This window comes from Protopterus annectens, chromosome 2.part1 (assembly GCF_019279795.1).
Source record: "Protopterus annectens isolate FY-2018-M chromosome 2.part1, PAN1.0, whole genome shotgun sequence".
Lineage (NCBI taxonomy): Eukaryota > Metazoa > Chordata > Ceratodontiformes > Protopteridae > Protopterus > Protopterus annectens.
Window position 1 is genome coordinate 1,408,305,398 of NC_056729.1, and position 22,590 is coordinate 1,408,327,987.

Here is a 22,590-nt window from a genome sequence, read left to right on the forward strand (position 1 = left end):
AACCCACATTTAAAGAAAATACATTTTGCCAGTGGCAGATAAAGATTAATTCTGGGCTGTTTTCAAATCATAGGCCCCTTGCATATGAAACATACATGTGCTCTTTGATACACCTTCCTGATTGAACTAAATTATATTCCTTGTACAATGCAGTACAGTTGTTAGAGGGCGTTTTAAATTTGTTTTGAACATTTTTCCAGTAAGCAATGAAACAAAATGCATGCACCCATAATGACAAAACTGCCCAGTTCAGAACATTTCCATCATAAAAGTTTACTCAGACTTCTACAGTCCACCATTATCAGTAAATATGCACAGTTCTACAGTCCACCATTATCAGTAAATATGCACAATTCTACAGTCCATTATCAGTAAATATGCATAATCTCTGAAGTAAAAGTCATCTAAATAATTCCACATTAAAGAAATTTGTAACTAATGAAGAGGTTGCTGTTAGCAAACACCTTTATATTTCATGGTTTCATTGAAAAATAGAGTCTGTTGCCCCTGAGGAATAAATTGCCTATATTACATTAAAAAATTATAAGCTTGTAATATTGCAAGAGGAAATGGATGGCAAACTGATAACAGGGTCATAGTTAATATCTTCACCAAGGAGGACATTCTAAGTATGGCAGCATCCACCCCTTGTGGGAGTAGAACCCACAGCCTTCTGCATCAACAGCAAGTACACAACCTGTTGTGCTATTAACAATGCAAGCCAACTCAGCATAAGCAGCACTAAACTTCTCTTCCCCTGCATCTCTCAGCTCCTTGTAAAATCTACTCAATAGTCAACTGCATCTCAACTTTGCAGCACAAGAAATCTGGAAAAAAAGCCAACATTTATTGGGGGGGGGGTCAAAAGCCCAAAAACCAGGGACACATTAAACATTGCTTGTATAATCTTGGAAAGTTGCTAGAATAAAATGCTGTGTTACCACCATACATTTTACTGCCAAGGTCCCTGTGCAAAACAGTCAGAGCAACATACCACTACGCCAAATCAGCTGCTTTGTCAAAGAGAAATGTTGTGTTACCACCATACATTTTACTGACAAGGTCCCTGTGCAAAATGGTCAGAGCAACATACCACTACGCCAAATCAGCTGCTTTGTGAAAGAGAGACTGAAACTTAAATGGCTATCATTTAGTGAATTCACTTCTCACCATAGCTGTCAACCTCTTAGTACAAAACACCCGGACAAACCCAGTAATGAGGGAATACAGCCCTCAAACATATTCAGTGAATTCAGTTCTTGCCATAGCTGTCAACCTTAGCACAAAAAACCTGGACAAAGCCAATAATGGGGGAATACAGTCCCCAAAATAGGGACAAATTTCAAATATTCATCTTATAAACTTAGAAAATTGCTAGAATAAAAGGTTGTGTTACTATGTATTTTCTGAAGAATATGAAGTCTGAAATTCAAATGCCTGTCAATTTTGCTTCTGATGGAACAAAAACAATTTTCAGCAGAGGCCCAGGGAGAAATACTGCAGACACATGTCTTTGTAAAATGGCAGGACACCAGAGCAAATCCACACAAACACAGGGAGGAGATGCAGACTCCACACAGAAGGCACCCCAGCCAAGAATCAAACCAGAAAACCTATAGCTGTGAGGCAACAATGCTACCACTGCACCATCAAATATGTAAGGAATTAAACATTCAGAAACCTAAAGTCTGAAATTCAAATGCCTGTCGCTTTTATTTAACATTTGTTAACCATGACAGTCTGACTTGGAACATAAAAACAATTTTCAGCAGAGGCCCAGGAAGAAATAATGCAGACATGTCTTTGTAACATGGGAGGACACAAAAGCAAACCCACACAAACACAGGGAGAAGATGCAGACCCCACACAGAAGGCACGCCATCCAAGAATCAAACCTGAGAACCTACAGCTGTGAGGCAACAATGCTACCACTGCACCATCAAACATCAAGCATTTAAATATTTAAAAAACACAGATATTATGAGGAACAGAACAGATAAATATGAGGCAAAAATCTGCAATTTTTTTACAAATGGTGGTGGGTAGGGAATTCAGGCCCTTAACACTTGCATACAAGGTACAGGGTTCAAGCCTGAGGTATTCCCTACCACACCACCATGAGTCTACTCTAGCCACCAGTATATAGTAACTGGGGCTTCACACACACACACACACACACACACACACTTACACTTTTGTCGCTGAACAGCCCCAGCCTACCGACGAGCTAAATAACTGCTTCCACACAGCCCCTTTACCTGTATTCCTTGCGGGATTGGTCCATCCCAAAGGATTCCTTGCAGTCCAAATCCGCGATTGGTCCTGCCTGCGACTGCTGCAGTCCGGAGTGCCTCCATTTCGTGACGTCATCACCGCACAGACTTCTGGGCATCTTGGGGCTGAGATGCCTTTCCCCTTATCTAGACTGCTGAGAAAGCAGTCTGAGAGCGTGTGCGCATGCGTACATATCCGGGAATTGATTTTGTGATTCTCTGTTCTGTTTTTTATTTGTTTTGTAGGTGGGAGGGCTGCAGTCCTATGGCACGAGCCGCCCCTGGTTTTATTGTTTTATGTCTCCTAGCAGTTGCAATCATCTGAAGCCTACGTATTTTCACACAGAGATGCAAAATTCTGTTAGGGTTGGACAAAGGTGGTTTAGCTTGGGAACTGAAAGTCAGGTGACAAAAAGTGATGTCAGCTAAGCTAACCCAGCAGTAATATTTGATATTAATTTAAGAACTCTCTCAGAGAGATACTGTGCATTTTGTATCTGTCTTTTAATCTAACAAGAACATCTACTCATCACTACATCTGCACTTGCCTTGCAGTAAGTAAGCTGCTAGGGCATAGTAACTCTTTGGGATTCAGATAGGACTATAGTAAAGTATAGCTTAGATGTTTTCTTTATTTATTTGAGACTATCCTGCAATGTTGCTTTAAGTATTTTCTGTGATTACGAACTCTGATGTAACTGATTACTTACTGAGTATTGTCTTGTTATTTTATTATTTATTATTAAATATATTTAAACTTTTTTAATTGTGGCTGATCTGTTTAGAGATATTTAATCTCTTAGAGTACTACCATTTGTATTAATAGCAACATTACACAGTAAGATTGGACACCCCTTGTTAAGGGTCTTAAAGTAGCTGATGAGAGTTGGCTTGTAGCAGTCGGAACTACCATATAGTCTGAGCAGAAGGGGGCATAGCTAGTAAACCTGTGCCAGCCTTTGTGTGTGTGTGTGTGTGTGTGTGTGTGTGTGTGTGTGTTTGTATATAAATCAAATCTCAAAGAGTATGTGTGTCAGCTACTTGGGCAGGGACACAAAGCACTGGTTGGACAGAGAGGGTACTGGAGATCGTGGTTTGGCCACTGAGCTGAGATCTCAACCCTATAGCTGTGCCAGTGGGGAGTCTTGTTGGGGATCTGGAGAAAGAGGTAGAAACCAGCCCCAGACTGACTGTGATCTCTGTGTGCTCTTTTTTTCCCCAAACATCTTTAATAAATTTACACATATGACAAAGGCTCTCTTACATTTATATAATGAAAAACATACAGAATGATATCACTTTAGTTACAGTTTACATCACAGACACCATTGAAACAACTACGGTTGTAAACATTATATATCACTTATAAACCATTCAGTCAGCTCATTCAAATCTTGCCTCTTAAAATGATCTATGTGTGCTTCTAAGGGAAATTGCACTTTACTGTGTGTGTGCTTGTCACCCTCCCAATGTGTACGTTCCCCACTATTGCCAGTGTTGAGGATTGAGGCTCCCTGATTACTGAGCCAGTGCAGGGGTGTTACAATTAACGATTTGATCCAGTGAATTTTTGTTGTGCCTACATATTAGAAGTGTAAGTACTCCCATCAACAGACAAAAAAGTCCCAAATGACCACTGGGACACCTACAACATTTCCATTGGGCTTGAGGGTGTGATACACACAGAACCCCAGCATGCATGAGGTGCTTGCCTCTAAAGCAGGCATGTTGTTATTAAAACTCATGACACTGAGAAGGGGCTAAGTTTGTGACAACTAGGTTCAGGATATTACTGCTGCTTGATGTTGTCCAATTTATGATCTGATTTGTTAGGTTGGTATGTTCATTAGATGACCTCTGTCTAAAAAAGACATGATGGGGGCAGCAAAGGTTTTGTCCAATATGCAGAATTCCTTGAAGGAGTGATGCAGAATTTGCAATGCAAGTAGGATTGCCCATTTGAATGATACTAGCTACTTAGCCATTTGTTTAATGCAATTATAATTTCCTGGAATCTTTTATTTTATGTATATATTTATTCATTCATTTAGTTATTTTACTTGCAATGATAGGCTGGTTGAGCCTAGTGAAAGACCTCTTTTTTTGCACTGGCCTAATGTGAAAAGTTCCAGGAAACAAGTAGCTCAGTAATAAAATGAAGAGGGACAATTAGTACAGTAATACATGTAGCGATATGTTAAGAGCGTTATAGTGCGTCATATAAAAAGGTGTATAGGAACAGTGTACATATCAATGTGTGTAGGACCTATGATCCTAAATACATTTTTATAATAATATGATAGCATATTTAACAGCATTACATTTGGCTTTGTTGGTATACTGTACATTATTTAAGTAGGTTGGTAGTTTAGTTTTCACTGAAAAATAGAGGTGTTGTAGAGTTAATAAGACTTGTGGTAATGAGGTACAGAACTGAAGATGTTAGTATACATTGATAGAATATTAGTCAAACTTTGAATTTTAATAACAGTATTTAGGAGGTGAAAGGGCAAATACTTTTGTTTAGTTTTTAAAAGGGAGAAACTTGTATTGATCATATTACTATTTTTGTATTATGGCATTTAGCTGCATAAAGGGAAACACTTTGAACTTTATTATAAAAGTATTTGTGTTATTTGCAGATCTGATTTCTATTGGAAGACTGTTTCTTAGTTCAGCTACAAAGGGTGAAATAAACTGCTTCTGTTTAGATCTTGGTGAACTCGGTGGAGTGTAAGTTTGAACAATTTGTAAGCAGGGTATTTCTTTGGTTTACATACTATATTGTGTGCAAGCCTGTGTTGTGTCACAGTTAGTTTTATGAACCTCATGGATATATATTTTCTAAAGCAATAACACAGTGTGTTCTTTAAGGGAGATTTGTTGTATATTTAGCTATTGGGTCACTTAGTAGTGTTGATGAATGTAGTAAATAGAGTAATAAGTATTAATATTGCAGCTGCTGTGTGTCTAACATGTTCTCTTGGGGCAAATGAACTCTGTATATCATTCCTGTTATGTTGTTTGTTCTTGACATTGCATAGTCAATATATACTAAAATGTTACGTTTTGGAATATTAGAACTTCAAGTAGTTACCTGTTGAATGATTGCGACAGTTTTTGAACAGAATTTGATCAAGTCATTTTGTGTTTGATATGCTGTTGGTGTAAACATGATGGAGGAACATATCAATTTATTTATGACATTTAGAAGTAATATCCCTTTCTTAACCATACATACACTGGATATAAAAAGTTTACACACCCCTGTTAAAATTCCAGGTTTTTGTGATATAAAAAATGAGACCACAATAAATCATTTCAAAACTTTTCCCACCTCTAATGTGACCCATAACCTGTACAATTCAAATGAAAAACAAACAAATCTGTTAGGGGAAAAAATATAAAAAATAAAAAACTTACAATACGCTGGTTGCATAAGTGTTCACACCCTTAAACTAATACTTTGTTGTTTGTGCACACCTTTAAGCTAATACTTTGTTCAACCACCTTTTGATTTAATTACAGCATTCAGTCTTCTTGGGTAGGAGTCTATCAGCATGGCACATCTTGACTTGGCAATATTTGGCCACTCTTTTTTGCAAACGCTCTCCAAATCTGTCAGATTGTGAGGGTATCTCTTGTGCACAGCCCTCCTCAGGTCATGGCACAGTTTCTCTATTGGATTTAGGTCTGGTCTCTGGCTGGGCCATTCCAAAACTTTAATTTTCTTCTGGTGAAGCCATTCTTTTGTTAATTTGAATGTATGCTTGGGGTCATTGTCGTGTTAAAAGGTGAAATTCCTCTTCATCTTCAGCTTTCTAGCCAAAGCTTGAAGGTTTTGGCCAAAAGGGACTGAAATTTGTAACTGTTCATAATTCTCCCCACCTTGACTAAAGCCCCAGTTCCAGCTGAAAAAAAGCGACCTCAAAGCATGATACTGCCACCAACTTGCTTCAACGTGGGGATGGTGTTCTTTTGGTGATGCAAAGTATTGTTTTTGCGCCAAACGTACCTTTTGGAATCGTGGCCAGAAAGTTCAACCTTGGTCTCATCAGGCCATAACACATTTTCCCACATGCTTTTGGGAGACTTGATGTATTGTTTTGCAAATTTTAGCTGGGCCTGGATGCTTTTCTATGTAAGAAAAGGTTTCTATCTTGCAACCCTACCCCATAATCCAGACATATGGAGAATATGAGAGATTGTTGTCACATGTAGTACACAACCAGTACTTGCCAGAAATTCCTGCAGCTCCTTCAGTGTTGCTGTAGGTCTCCTGGCAGCCTCCCTGTCCAGTTTTCGTCTTGTGTTTTCATCAATTTTGGAGGGACATCCAGTTCTTTGCAACATCACTGTTGTCTCATATTTTCTCCACTTTTTGGTGACTGTCTTCACTGTGTTTCATGCTATATCCAATGCTGTGGAAATTTTTTGTACCCTTCTCCTGACTGATACCTTTCAAAAATGAGATCCCTTTGATGCTTTGTAAGCTCTCTGCTAACCATGGCTTTTGCTGTAGCAGGCAACTGAGTAAATGTCAAGAAAATCCTACTAGGACAGCTGAACTTTATTTGGGGTTAATCAGAGTCTCTTTAATTGATGGCAGGTGTGTACCCAAGAAGACTGAATGCTGTAATTAAATCAAAAGGTGCTTCAACAAAGTATTAGTTTAAGGGTGTGCACATTTATGCAACTAGCGTATTGCATGTTTTTTTATTTTTTATATTTTTTCCCTAACACATTTGTTTGTTTTTCAATTGAATTGTACAGGTTATAGGTCACATTAAAGGTGGGAAAAGTTTTGAAATTATTTACTGTGGTCTAATTTTTTGGGGTGTGTAAACTTTTTATATCCACTGTACCAATGTGCAGCCACCTACCCCTTATAAACTTACATTACCCTATCACTACCCTTATCTTTTCCCATATTTGTCCTTTCTACCCCTTACTACATCTTCTTTCAATAACACCGTGCCTTATGCATTTTCTATCACTAAGACTTCTGTCTTTTCTACTACTATCCTCTGTACACTTTACTCTATCAGCTGACACTATGCTTCATTTCTGGGAAGGTTTTATACATCTTTATATGTGTGTGTGTGCATGTGTGTGTGTGTGTGTGTGTGTGTGTGTGTGTGTGTGTGTGTGTGTGTGTGTGTGTGTGTAAGCTACAGATTTCTTGTTAATATTTGCTTCCCAGGTGTTGATCAGTTAGAGTGCTGGTTACTCTGTGAGGTAACTGACATTGGTCAAAAGTCTAGTTCTGGTTGGCAACCTGTTCTTGCTGCTGCTACATGTGTGAATGCTGTAAAGCTTATATTTCAAAATTAGCAGGGAACAGCTCATAGGTTCAAAGGAGATTACTAGGCAAATGGCTTGACGGCCCTTACAAGCCTAGCCGATATAATCTGATTTTGCCTAATATATGGTCCCTAGAGGCCACTTCTGCTTAAAGCAGGACACAGCGGCAGTACTGCAGACATATAAACCCACCTAATATCCAAGCAAATCCAGACAATCCCCTCAAATATCCAAACAAATCCGGACAATCCCAATTTCAAAATAACTATATCTTGAAGTTGTGTTCCAGTTAATTATGCACAGTTACCACATGTTATATCTGTGTGCTCCATATCTGCCACATTACAGCTCAGATTTCTTTCTTTAACTGAATACAGCTACAAGTTACAAGTTTAGAAGTGGCAAATCGTAGTCTGATTCATCATTAGCCTATTGAAGAGGTCTGCCAACTAAGAAGACATTAGATGTCAATTTACAATTAGCGAGTATTAAGTGGCCAGGCCTACTTGTTTAAGGGTACTTATTTGTCAGTCTACCTGATGCTTTACAAGAATAAACATCTCAGTGGGTGCCCTATGCTTTATGCTCAGGAGAAAATAAATCCCAATGTTGGTGAAAATATTTATTCCAGTGAGTGCGATGCAGCTTGCTTGTGAAAATGCATGTTTCACTGTGTGATGAGGCTGGTGAAGACATGCATTCTGGTATGTTCACAGGACAGCATGCTGATGAGAATATACATCCCTATGTAAGCATGGTGGGCCATGCTTGTAAGAATGCACACCACTTTGTGTGTACAGTAGATAATGCTTGAGAGAATGGACAAAGTAGTGTTTGCCTAGTGAGTTATACAACTGAGAATGTAGCTCCCTCTGTGTGCATTGTCTTTATGCTGTCAGAATACATATCCAAAAGTCTGTATGGTGCAGTATGCTGATCAGAATGCAAATCCCAATGTCTAAACCTTCAGGCAGTATTAGCATTAAACATCACAACAAAGGAAAAAAACAACATCCTTCAGATGACTGCTTGCCACACAGAAGTAAAAAGAATTGTCATAATTAAAAAAAATGCAGCTGGATTAACTTCCAGTCACCATTGTTTTCCAAACTTCTCACTTAGAGGGAAACTGAAGGACCACTGCTAATGATGAAGAATAAGCATGATGGTACTAAACTTCTGTTTTCTGTGGATGAAGTGTAACTAGTGTCACACAAATACATATTAGCTAGTCCTGCAGAGACCAAATAATGACCGTTTAACATAAGAAAATAACAGTTTGGCCAGGAACGTTCAGCCACACGGAGCTCCGCCGTACTCAACAATTATTTTATACAAGATCTGATATTGATGTACACTGTAATGGATGATAAGTTTGCCTACCATCTTTGAGATAATGGCCAGCCAGAGCTACTCAAGCCTGTGGCCCTCCCTCTTCATATACCCACAGAATGGTCAAATCACATTGCACAGACTTTTTTCCCCCCAAAGGATATATAACACACTCAAGGGCCAAACTACCAAGACTGGAGGAAAGAATGTCATTATACGAGTCAGACTTCTGAGATTGTCAGGATTGACAGGTCAGACCAAAATGTACAATGGCTGGAGTAACAGTTAAACTTCATCCAAATCTACAACATATAAATGATGAGTATGAGCCAAATGGGAGACCGTAGAAGAAAATGTGGGAAATCCAAAGTCAAAAGGTATCAAATGATGATCAGTTTTGAAAACAAGTCAGCCAATGAACAAGTAACAACCAACCATGACTAAACAAAGCAAAAATCAAGTTGATGGCATTTAATGTGTAGGGGTCATTATAACCCTGAGCAAACCACAGGTGTTTCATTAGTTGAAGCTATTCTAAAGCAAAATGACCATCGTCGTCATCATCATCATCATCATTATCATCATCAGACTGGATGCAAACATTTGCTCTTATTAACTATTCTGGGTGGTTCATCAAAAAATCAGTTACAAATTCAGTGAATTTTTTGTAGAAGCATCTGAATTCCATGGTGGTTGAAAAACAAATATAAGTCTATAGACTCCACAACTACACCCAAACGCACATTTAAAATGGCTTGTTTTCCAGGAAGATATCTGGCAAAACTGCAAACTAAATTCTGAAATAAATGGCTACATTACATCACAAATGGCCTTCTGCAAAATATTTGATCACAGATATAGTAGACTCCCTCTTATCTGGTCTCTTTTTAACTGGCCTCCTCTTTAACCAGCCATCAAATTTCTGCCATAGCCCTAGCAAAAGACAACAGAGAAGAACAACAGCCTTCTTTATGCTAAATAATGACAGACATTTGAATTTTAGACTTCATATTCATTAGAAAAATGCATGCTAACACAAATCCTGTTATTCAAGCTGATTTATAACCTCTAAGTGCTATTTCGTATCCATTTTCTGATTAACCAGCCATTCATTTATCCAGCCTAAGGTGGAGCCTACTGTAAGTTAACACAGATGGTAGCCTGTAAATAAGGGCCACCATATCTCAGTCAGTAAAAACAAAATCAGAATCCTGCAAAATGTCAGAAATTAGACCAGTTTGTTAAAAACTGAACAGACACTACATAAACAGCCTAGTTAACAGATCTAATATGCGATAAATTCACAGATACGAACCAGGAGTCAGGACAGTGACAGAAAGGGAGCACTACAAAGAAGACATGTGAAATGTTATTTTATATCATCTTGGAGTCAAAAAGTGATAGGAAAATAGATTGTTAATGTTGTCCAAAAACACAACACTTAAATGTAATGTGACCATTGTGACATATCCCTAAACTGAGGTGCAGTTTGATAAATTCTGAGAGAACTGAATAGGTGACAAAAAGGGCTAAGTCCTTTAAAAGACCAGAAATATAACAAAGGAAACCTTGACACATAAAATAAATATAGAACCACAGAAAACCTCACTGTGAGATCATCTTAAGTTTTGTCAGGCTGTAGGCAAGGAGAAGGAAGCAGACACTGTAGTGTCCAAAATAAAAAAAATAAAGTTTCACCTATGGCCACATCAGACGATCTGCACTCTATTTAAATATCCTGAAGATAATAAATGATTTCAAGCAAATCACAGTCAAAATAAGCAATACTCCAAACAGAAATCAGTCTGTTCTAGACAAAAAGACCAGCTGTTGAACTGTAAGTTAACTTAGAAGGTAATGAAAAAAACAGAACACTGTACACTCATTGCCAGGCACAGAAATACACAAAAAGGAAGGAAGCTAAGCACAAATTTATATTATTTGACAACTGTGCATGCAAAATGTCAACACACATTACCCCGAAAGAAAGCAATTAGATGAGCCAAATTATAAATCCAGAGCAAAACTCAAATTAATTAAAACTAAATGGTGGCAGACAGTTGTGACTAAATTGTCTAAGCTGTGTAATCATTAAATACTCCCTTTACACAAGTTAAATGAAAATCATTTTTGCAGATCCATATATTATATCAAATGGCACAGTTTACAGCTGACACATCTAATAGCGTGTGCCTGAGTGACGGAGGGATGTAGGAGTGAAATTATGGCTAAAATAACAGAACAGATATCCCTGAAGTAAGATTAATAAAGAGATGAAAAGTCCGACTAAATTATTTTTAAATGCAAAAGAAACTTCAGCAAACAGCATCATCTCCACATTAGAAGGCATATTTGATTAGTAAATAGCTGAAGCCACTGACAAGAAGCAGAGGACAGAAGGAGGACATATACAGAGCTGTAAAGAAGCTAGAAAATGTGCACATTATGCTACAGATCCATTATTACATCACAGCGTCCTGCAACTCGACTGCTCAAAGACTGGTCAGAAATGCCTAATCAGCCAGGTCAATAAATGAGATTACATGGTGACACCTCATCAGGGGCTTCTTATTCCATGCATTTCACCGTACTAGGTCCTGTAGTAAGCACTGAGTCTTCCAATCAGTTTCCAGGAGTGCAAAAGGGTGATGAACACCAGAAAATCACCAGCGCTAGAAGTGCCTGTCTTCTGCATTCCATAAACATTCTCTTTGGCAGAACCAGCAGTACACATTCACCAGCCTCTTCTAAAACCCAGTTTATAATAAAGTTGCACTAGCCAGAACAAAGGATCATTGACATATTCCCTGCATAGTTTACACAAACTCCAACTTTGTCAAAGATATCAAAGTTTGTTAAAAAGAATATCTATCTGTAAAGCCTAGCACTTACTCCTACAGTACTTGCACCTTGATAAAGCACTCTTATTATAGATAGTACCCCACCAGCCCAAAACCCACTTCCCCCGGAGTCCTTTGAAAGTTCTTTATCTACTACTTCTAGTATGTCGAGGGATCAGTTGCTAGTGTCCTCTCCAGCTCAACTGGTGAACCTGGGAATATTGAGGCAATGTTACAATTGCCTCATGTACACAGACAATCCTCTCCTTCTCCCACAAAACACAAATACATGCGAGAGATGCAACTATACGGCCAAACTGGAGGCTGAGCTCTCTCATCATAGGACTGGCAAGACCAGACAGGAGGAGAAGGCAACCACACACAATACATACCCAGTCACACATGGTACCATCACAACTTCAAATCATACACATACTCACACAAAGACATACTGGAGGCTCTGGTCAAAAATTTACCAAAACAGCAGAGGCCACCAAAGCAGACACCCAAACAACTACCACCTCACGACCCAACACATGCAACACATAGACCACACAGTCAGAGTGTCAAACAGTCACAGCCCTTAAGGCCAAACAAAATGCCAGACACACTTGTCATTGGTGATTCCATAGTCAGGCACACTGACGCCCCGCCACCAGACTGAGTAAGGAGAAGGTCACAGTAAGCTGCCTGTCGGGCGCTAGAATCCGCCACATAACGCAAGCACTCAGGTCTCTCAACAGCAGGTACAAGTACGACTCAGTCATTGTCCACGCTGGTGTCAACGACCTGAGACGCACCTCCTTGGACTACATGAAAAGGGACGCCGAGGAGCTCTCTGATTATGTAGCCCAGGCAGGTATGACCCTGACCTTGAGCAGTATCCTACCTTCACCTAGAATGATGCCACAATACAGTGATAAGATGATCAGCTTTAATAATTGGCTTAAATTCTGGTGTCATTCAAAGGGGATCCAATGTCTGTCTGCCTGGGATGACATGCTGGACAAGCCACGCTGCTTCGCAAGGGACGGCTTGCACCTGTCACCCTGGGCTTCCGGATATTGGCAAAGGCTCTTGCCACCCCATAGTGCCTTTTTAGGCAAGGCTCAAATTCTAAACCTACCACCCTAGAACACCAAAAAGGAAAAAACTAAGGGTAATGCTGCTCAATGCCAGAAGTCTCAATCTCAAGATGCACGCACTCGAGGCCCTTCTCAATATGGAGAACATCGATGTCTGTGCTGTGACAGAAACCTGGTTCAAGGCTCCTGAGAGCACCCCAGCACTAACAGGTTTCACCTCATATCATACGTTCCGGCCCCAAAATCCGGACAACACCAAGAAAGGAGGGGTGTCCATATTCATAAAGGACACCCACACCTCAAGGTTGGTGGCAATGCACGATGCATCGGAGACCATCCAGGTGCAGTTAACCATAGGCAAGACTGCTCTGCAATTTGTAGCATGTTACAGGCCACCCTCTCAAACTCAGGAACCTCACATGGCCTTCCTGAAAACGAGGGGATAAATGTATCTCCAAACACCATCATACTAGGTGACTTCAACTACCCTAATATAGACTGGGAACACTACTCAAGCCCGAACACTCTAACCCAAAGATTCCTGGAGTTCATAAACTCAAATGCCATGGAACAACTAGTCACCATCCCCACAAGAGGTGAAAACATACTTGATCTCATCATCACGAACATGGGATCAAAATGTTCAACACCGAAGTATACCCCTCACTGGTGAGATCAGATCATAAACTAATCTCGCTGGAGGTCCTCATCCCGCCCCACCTGAAACAAAAAGACCACAGTGAAAAACTTCTCAAAAGCCGATTTCACACTTCTAAAAACTAGTGTGGTCTCCTTTAAGGCCCCTGAGCCAGTGGTAAACATTACTCAAACCGCTGAATCACTTACAAATGCCTTCTACCAGCACCTACAGGACTGCATGGATCAGGCAATCCCAAACAAAACTAAGACTCTCTGTACCAAAGGCAAGCGTCCAGTCTGGTGGACCCCAGCCATAAACAAGCTCTACAACAAAAGGAGGAAGCTACTACAAGATAGAGCAAAATCCTTGAAAGGTAAGACACCTTTGATCATTATAAGTAAAAACTAAGAGCTCTCATAAAATCATCCAAGGCAAATTTTGAGAGAAAAATCGCCAAGGACTCTAAAGACAATCATAAGGCCTTCTTTAGCTATGTTAGAAACCTAGGAGGAAACTCCCAGATATGCTCAGAATTAGTTCAAAATGATGTGAAAATTACTGAACCTACACACATTGCTAACATACTGGCTGACAGGTTCAGTGCAAACTTCTCCCCTCCCCAAAAGGAGAGATATCTATTCCAGAGGATTGTAGCCCCCAAACATCTCCAACGCCCAGGTGAGAACTGCCCTCACTAAGGCAAAAACACAGCATCCATGGGACCGGATGGTGTCCCCGGCTGTGTGCTTCATGAACTCAACGAGGAATTAAACCCACAGTTAGGACAGCTGTTTAATCTTAGCCTCACCTCAGGATACGTACCCAAGGAGTGGCGCACGGCGACTGTGGTCCCACTTCATAAGGGCGGTGCCTCCACAGACCCTGGAAATTACCGCCCCATTAGCTTGACAAGCCTTATCTGCAAAGCCATGGAGAGGATCATAATGGAACTCATAAATAAAGACATAGGGAACTTGCAGACTTTGGATCCAACCCAGTTTGGCTTTGCCAAAGGCAGATCCTGCCTCTTAAACTTGGTTGACTTTTTCGAGACAGTCACCAAGGCCATTGATGAGGGAAAGGCAGTCCATACAGCCTACCTCGACCTGGCAAAGGCCTTCGACACAATACCCCACTCGGGTATCATCGAAAAACTCATCAGCTTGAATGTAAACCCATACATCACAAGATGGGTTGCAAACTGGCTAAGCGACAGAACCCACAGGGTCAGAGTTGCTGGAGCCATGTCAGACTCAAAGCCTGTCACAAGTGGTGTCCCACAGGGCTCAGTCCTGGGTCCACTCTTGTTCGGCATCTACTTTTCTGAAGTACAAGCAAACACAGGAGGGTTATGGCTGACAAAGTTTGCAGATGACTGCAAACTGGGCCATAGTCGAAAACACATCTGACACAGATATCCTCCAGAAGGGCCTCACAGAAACGGATAACTGGTGCCAGAGCCATGGCCTGAAGTTAAACGCCAAAAATGCATAGTCATACCCTTCGGGAAAAACAAGGTTACCCCTAGCTACCATATAGGTGACAATCCACTGAGCACAGAAAAAGTCATCAGGGATCTGGGGACCCAAGTTGACAGTAGTCTTCGCTTGACACTCATGTTGCTAAAGTAGTTAGGAAAACCTTCTATATCGCCCACCTGATCATGAAGGGATTCACATCTAGATCAAGGGAGGTCATCGTCCCCTGTACTCATCACTTATTAGACCTATGATTGAGTACAATGCCCGCTCGAATGTATCTGACCAGACACCTGATGCAGCTTGAAAGGCCCCAAAAGTTCCTCACCAAAAGGATAAAGGGTCTCAAAAATATGTCTTATGCTGCCCGACTGAAAGAACTCCAGCTTTATTCAGTCTCATACCGCTTGCTCAGAGGTGACCTGTGCCTGACATATAAGGCCATGTCAAACCCAGATTTGATGAATATGCTTCACCTCAAAAAATCTAGATCCCTCAGAACCACAAGGGCGGGAGACTTAAACCTTGACACGGTTATAAATAGAACGTGCTGGAAGGACAGATTCATCACCCAGAGACTCCCTATGCTGTGGAACAAAATCCCGGTACATGTGAGGCAGAGCACCTCGCTGGCCTTGTTCAAGAGGAATCTTGACCAATGGATGGGAGATCGCAGATATACCCCAGGGATTACTTCAGTGTCACTGCTTGACAGAGGCACAGAAAAATGATAGGCATAGTTTTTATTCAAACTAAAGGGGTGGCGAAAGCCACATAACTATGGGCTAGGCTTATAAATGCCCTTGGGCAGATAGCCTAGTATGAACCTATGAACCTATGAACCTATGAATAATTTGCTGTAAACTGCATGCCTCTACCTGTATGTGTAAATTGTATTACACCAACTTTTTCAACATTATCATTTTTTTTCAGGAATTTCTCAGTGGGGGGGTATGGCAAAACAGTTAATTAAGAGATAGAACCTTTAAACAAATAAGCAATACCCTCCTGGAATTAGGAAAACAAAAGACAAAAGTTTCCCTTTGCAGCTCAGCTGAATCACAGGTGTAAGCAGCAGTACAACTCACAATGTGAATAAAACAAATTCCCATTACAGGACAATGAAAACATTGGTAAATAACACAAAAATTCATGTTCTGCTACTGCCCTGTCCTGTAACCACCATGATACTGCGCTCGAGATTTACATCACTGGTTTTACCACAACCAGTTCAAAATTTTCATCCAGCCCTAGAACAGCAAGTTCTTTCTCAGCTGATATGAAACCACTCCTTATAAATACCACTAACCAGCTGATATTCTCTCTATATATGTACCTGAATCTCTAAATGTCTGTAGTAGATATTCTTGGTGTAAGAGTTAGACACAACTGTAAATTTCCTTCACCTCCTCACAAGTGCATATAATTGGCTGCAGTTGTGATCCTAGTGATGACATCATGTTCAATGTTAGTGATGCCATGGGCTCATGGGAAGAGGCTGATGACATGATGGCTAGCAAGGGGGAAAAATAAACAGAAATCATGATTTACAGTGGTCATACAGACTTCCATGGCACCCTGTTATTTAAAGACAAAATTTAGTATTTTCACAATGGCCAAGTGGAGCCAAGGGATAAAATCCTTAATGCACTCCAGGTGACCCTTGTTCGATTAGCAACATGGGCAGGATGGAAAGGAGAACAAATATAAGACAGTTGACAAGTATGGCATGTATGTGCATGTGTGTGTGCATATGTGTGTGTGTGTGTGTGTGTGTGTGTGTGTGTGTGTGTGTGTGTGTGTGTGTGTGTGTGTATGTGTGTGTACGTGCGAGCGTATGTGTCTATATGTGCATATGAAAGTAAGTTTTTGTATTTTTTAACTAACTAGGCAAACAGCTATGCACAAGTTCTTTCTTAGGTGACCTGGAAGCAGAGTCTGCATGTTTGTCTAAGTCAGACAGAAGGCAAAAGAGGAAGACAACAGAATCAAATCCTAGACTACACAGTGAAGCTTGATTGAAAGCTCATTGCTTTAATCCTATACTCTAAGCTGCCAGGCATATATGCAATGACAGATAACAGACCAATAATAAATGGAATGGGTAATTACAGGCTATCAGGACTGGCCGAGAAAAATAATGTATTAGCTCCTGAGTAGGTGATAAATTTTGCACGTATGCACCCAAGCAGTCAGCTTTTTGTTCTCTTTATAAGGAAAGATGAATAAGAAAGTCTTTGTTACGTTACAGATATTTGTTTTACATGAAAGTTAGTACTACTGGAGTTAATATCAATTATGCTGTGCATTATGGAAACTTCCAGAAGTTGATGGGATGACTGATAAGACAGCTTTGTTTGGTACATCTGTGTACTTTAAAACAACACAGGGGAAGCTCATTAGCTGTGATCACTTAAATTCGTTATGACCATACAGGTTCCCACAGCAATTGATACTCACATCAAACTTCGTAATTCAGATGATATTAGAAATCCAGATTACTAAAATCACCTTTGGAAAGCTATCAAACAATGCAGCAGTACTTAACATAGAAGTAGCTTCTTAAATGGCGTTTTGCCAATGAGCTGATGAGATTCAGGGTGAAGTTCAGAAAGCATTACTGGGGCAGAACTTGCTGATTGCTGTGTCCACATGACTTTTCACTCTCATTTTCTGTTCAAGACAAAATGTCAGTGTTCCTAACTTCTTAAACTACTGACACTGGCATATCATAACAAGTAATAATAACCACAACAAAACTGTGATCATCAGTGCTTACCTTCAAGCTACAATGCATGAAATGAGAAGTCAAAGGAGCAAATTGGAGTTGGAAAGGAAAAGGACAACATTATCAATATGGAGGGTCATAAATCTACTGCAGTGCTATCTGATGCTGTCTACAAACATAGAAAATGAGTGGCTCAGAAAAGAAACTCTTCATCAACGTGATGGAGACAATAAGTGAGGGAAGCACTGAAACTGGATATGTAAATAATACCGTTGTCATTACCTGTGCAATCAGGCCGATTAACTAGTTCATGCCCTACTGAGGCACAAAGAAAGAACCAAATAACTAAATAAGGCTCTTACCTGTTCTGCAATCTCTTGTCTTTTCTGTTCCAGCATTTTCTGTTGCTCATTAGTGTGGTCAATAATATTCTTTCCTCCTACCAGGAGCTTGCTCTCCATAGCCTAGAAGAAGAGGAAAGATAAAACAATGTAAAAAGGGTAAAATCAAAAGTCCTACATCATTCAGTTAATACAGTGTGTGCCATCTTCACAAAATAGAAATGTCAACTCTAAACACTTCTTTATTTTTTTTCCAAGTGTGGTTTACTATATGCAGCCAGTCAAAACAATGCTCTCACCAGCATGGCTGCTCTAACAACACATTTCCTTTATAGTCATTTACAATTTTATCTCTCAGTCAAAGCATTTTCCAATTAATTGCCATTAGCAGGGTCTGACTTGGCTTAGTGGAGCAGAACAGCCCCCATCTGAAGTGCCAGTGACCTAGTTTTCACCAGAAAAGTAAGTGCCAAGATGGTCAACACTGGGGGCTAGAACTGATTTTCTGTAGAGAAGGCTAATATTTCTGTACCATTTGCTAGCTTCTCAATGCCTGCACAGCTGGAAGCAATTGGGATCGATACATTAAGCCTGTATTAGGAAGTGGAAAAACCAATACCACTGACCTTTGACTGCATATGGACTTGTATTGTTAAATGTTCAGATATACTAAGACTTTTTGACTTTCTTGCTGCTAATTACAGCTATCCATTCATTATATACCATACGAGCATTACACAAAGCAAACATAAATTTGAAGTTCAAAGGAACTGAAAGCAAATGCACCCAGAGCTGAGAAGAAATGCCATAGAGAAAGTCTTTTAGAGCAGGAAAGGAGGAAACAGATCAAGTCAAGTTAGTTGAAATGTTTTGAAGGGCAATTTTATTCAAATAACTGCAAAAGAAATATCAGGACCATTTTGGCATCCATTTTGAAAGGCCAACTCTCTGGAGCACAGAAAATGTGCCAAAACCACACAAACACACACGGTCTTATTAGTACTGGCAGTGTACTTCTCTGCTAATGTTTACTTACACTCCCAGTGTTTTCAATCTGCTCATATCTGGCACATTTCATCTCTCACTCTCTCTCTCTCTCTCTCTCTCTCTCTGTCAATCATAGATAAAAATGTATATAATACTATACCAGTTTACTTGGTTGAGCAATGCTCTTCACTAGTAACAATCTTTAAGGACAACGAGCATTGCTAACATTTAATATTATAGAATATAAGCCCTTTTATAGCAACTTAATTAAAATATTTTAGCAAACTACTGTTAAAAATGGTTGCTAAATATGAAGCAATTAAAATCTTTTTGCAGCAAAGTAACATATTTAGGCTGCTTTGTTTTTAATTAGCATCTCTTGCAGCAAAATAAAGAGTCCATCATTAATTTTCATTCCGACCTCATTAAAACTGCTATCATTCCCTTTATCAGCCTTTTAGTATCCCATTTTATATTTATAATGAACTACCCAAGACGTTACTGATTAGCATATAAAGAACACATTCTGTGAGTGTCTAAGACCATCTGGATTTGTCATGTAGCTCAAAGGTAGTTTTAATCACTTGCTAAAGTACAAATCTGCATCTCTTGTGAGCTAGCTTACTATGCAGTCCCACTTCATACCTACAAATGAAGACGTAAAAGTATGCATATTCGCATCATTTAATAATGTTGCTGAGTGACTCTCCTTGAGAGTGGTTGGGACAGTTGACACTACACCCTGAACCCACGTAGAAAATGGGAAAAAAGGGAGTTGATGATGATGATGATGAAGATGACGATGAGTGACTTCTTTGGGAGATGCTGGAAATGTGCAGGGTAAGTGGCAGGTAGTTGATAATGCAGCTCACATCTCAACAGAATGCTGAGCCTGCTTTAAGGTATCCACACAAAAATGTTATGAGTACGCTTTGAGTTTAAAGTCAGAGCTCCAATGCAGAGAAACAAGAGTAAACTTATATCTCTGCATGGCCTGCAGTACACTCCCACTAAGAGAGAGACATTTTACCGACACTGCAAAATGGATTCTAACTCACTTTATGTTGTGCTTTATATGTCCATATTCAAAAGAAAAACAGAAGATTTGAAACAAAGATTGGCTGCGCATTTCGGATGCAGATTTGCAGCACTCTTTGTGAGATACCAACCTGCTAATATAGTCTCAGCGTACATGTTTTCTTGATATTTTTTCCCTGTCATCTGCTGAAAGATTGAAACCTTTTTCTCTATCCATGAAGTTAGAGAAGTCGACACTCTCATACAGAACAATGAAGCTATTCTATAGCATTATACCCTTATTTCTATTCATGAATGCGGGAGACTGGACAGACTTACAGAGAACGATGATTCTGTTCCATAGCATTATACCCTTATCTCAATTCAAGAAGATGTGTGTGTGTGTGTGTGTGTGTGTGTGTGTGTGTGTGTGTGTGTGTGTGTGTGTGTGTGTGTGTGTGTATGTGTGGGGGGGGGATTATTGTAGCAGTACTGAATTACTCACAACACCAGTGGCCTTGAAGTTACTACCTTGGGAAGTAGCAGGAACAGGACACTAAGAAACCAGGTGGATACACTCCTTCTCTGGGCACAAGTGCATAACCATTCACTGTCTTATTATTATTTATGTGACAACTTATTAGTATGATGGTGAAAACTTACAGAAGCAGAGATGACACACAAGACCTTAACAAGCATGGAGACACTTATGCAAAAATAATTGTGACTTTATTAAAATGCATGTATTCAGTCAATGTACAAATAAATGGAAAATAACATAAAATAGTAAATTCAAATATAAAATAAATAACAATGAATAAAAGAATAAGACAAAATTAAGTAAATGGTAATCAAATTTTGAAACAGAACAATAAACAAGGAATAAGCCAATAAGATAAATATACCAACAGCACCCATGATGTCAAATGGAGGACAACTACATGTAAATTAGGAAAAATAAGCAAGTCTTTAAAGATAAAGCCACCAATGGGACTCCTTCAGTGAAAAAAGTTCCTGATCCCAAAGGCATGAATACTTTTAAACAAAAGCTTAGATCTCAGGGGACTCAAGGCAAACCAAAGGAACTATCTGCACCCCTTGGAAGGGCAAATTCATGGCTACATCAGTCTGTATGGCAAGGTAAATAGCACAAACATGTTATAAATAAGCTGCTGATGGTGCTTAATAGATAGCAAGTGTAGACTCTACAGAATCCGTGCAATATGTTGGTACCTTGACATCCAAGTAAGTAACCATTAGAAAGCACCGCAGCAATTCAGTTGGGAGAATAAAAGCAAATGTATCACTACAGATAATTCATAGGGCAGAAAAACTGAGTGTTTTGTATACGGGCAATGTTACTAAGATTGAAACAAAAGGAACTGACAATAGCTGAGATCAGGTCCTTTGAAGTCAGTCTGTCATCAATAGTCACCCTTAAATCAACCTCCCTTGACACAAAGTGCAGCCTGTCTTCACAATAAGTAATTTCAGAGACAAGACTTCCACAGAAGTGTCCTAAGAGTGGCATGAATTACCACTGGTGGTGTTTTGGAGGTGTTTAGTTTGAGGTGATTCTTGACCATCAATCATGGATGCTTTCCTAGTCTTCAAACAGGTAGTTAAGAGCTGACACAGACTCCTGAGGGAGCAAGAGTTACAGATACATGCTGTCCATAATATTGCAATCCTCTCCAGTGCATAATTTCTCCTAGTGATGCCATGTATGGTGAATAACAGAGGAAATAAATGAAACTGTTTCATACACCACAGACAGGAAACTAGGAAGAGGAGGAATTTACCCCTGGCACCAGTGCTTGGGGGCAACTTGAGATTCGAGATGCAAACAGTCCAGAACAGCATCATTTATACTAAAATAATGTTTCAAATGGTCAAGTAAGATATAGTGGGCTACCACATCAAAGATTGACAAGAGATCTAGCAGGACTAGAACACAATAAAAATGTGGATCTCTTGTCATAAGAAGATCACTGAGCATTTGGTAAGAACCATCTCACTACTATGAATAGCTGAAAAATGGACTTGAAAGAACCACTGATGTTATTATTTCTCCAATATGTCCAATATGCCTGGAACATTATTTTATGGGACTACCATCCATAGCTATCCTATCCCCCCTATCGAAAATTCTCGAGAAATGCACCCACTCACAACTACTAAAACACCTCCTCTAAAGCAGTCTTCTCACACCCACCCAGCATGGCTTTCGTCCCAACCATAGCACAACTACAGCCCTCCTATCCTTTGGATCTAGGACTATTGAACAAAAGTTCAATAGTCCGAATCCACAATCACTGAACACACTTTAACAAAAGCGCTTTCAGCGAAAAAGCGCTTTTGTTAAAGTGTATTTAAAAAAAAATAAAACATTACTTTTACATTTTTGCAGGTGGCAAGTGCCCCTGCAACCCCCACACCCCCCTTACTTAAATATTCTCACTCTGAGATCACTCTACAGTGGGGAAAAGGGAATTATCCCCTATCCCAACTGTAGTGTGATCTCCGCAACAGGCATACTTATGCAAAAATGCCTTTCGGTGAAAA

General features: G+C 39.7%; 1 protein-coding gene across 1 annotated transcript in view; it reads right to left on the reverse strand.

The window, feature by feature from the left end:
* Positions 1–22,590, reverse strand: part of KIF3C (kinesin family member 3C) — a 1,444,108-nt gene that overhangs the window by 591,530 nt on the left and 829,988 nt on the right. The window contains exon 2 of the mRNA XM_044062885.1: positions 18,043–18,144. Within this exon, the coding sequence (XP_043918820.1) occupies positions 18,043–18,144 (102 nt within the window). The remainder of the gene's footprint in view (positions 1–18,042; positions 18,145–22,590) is intronic.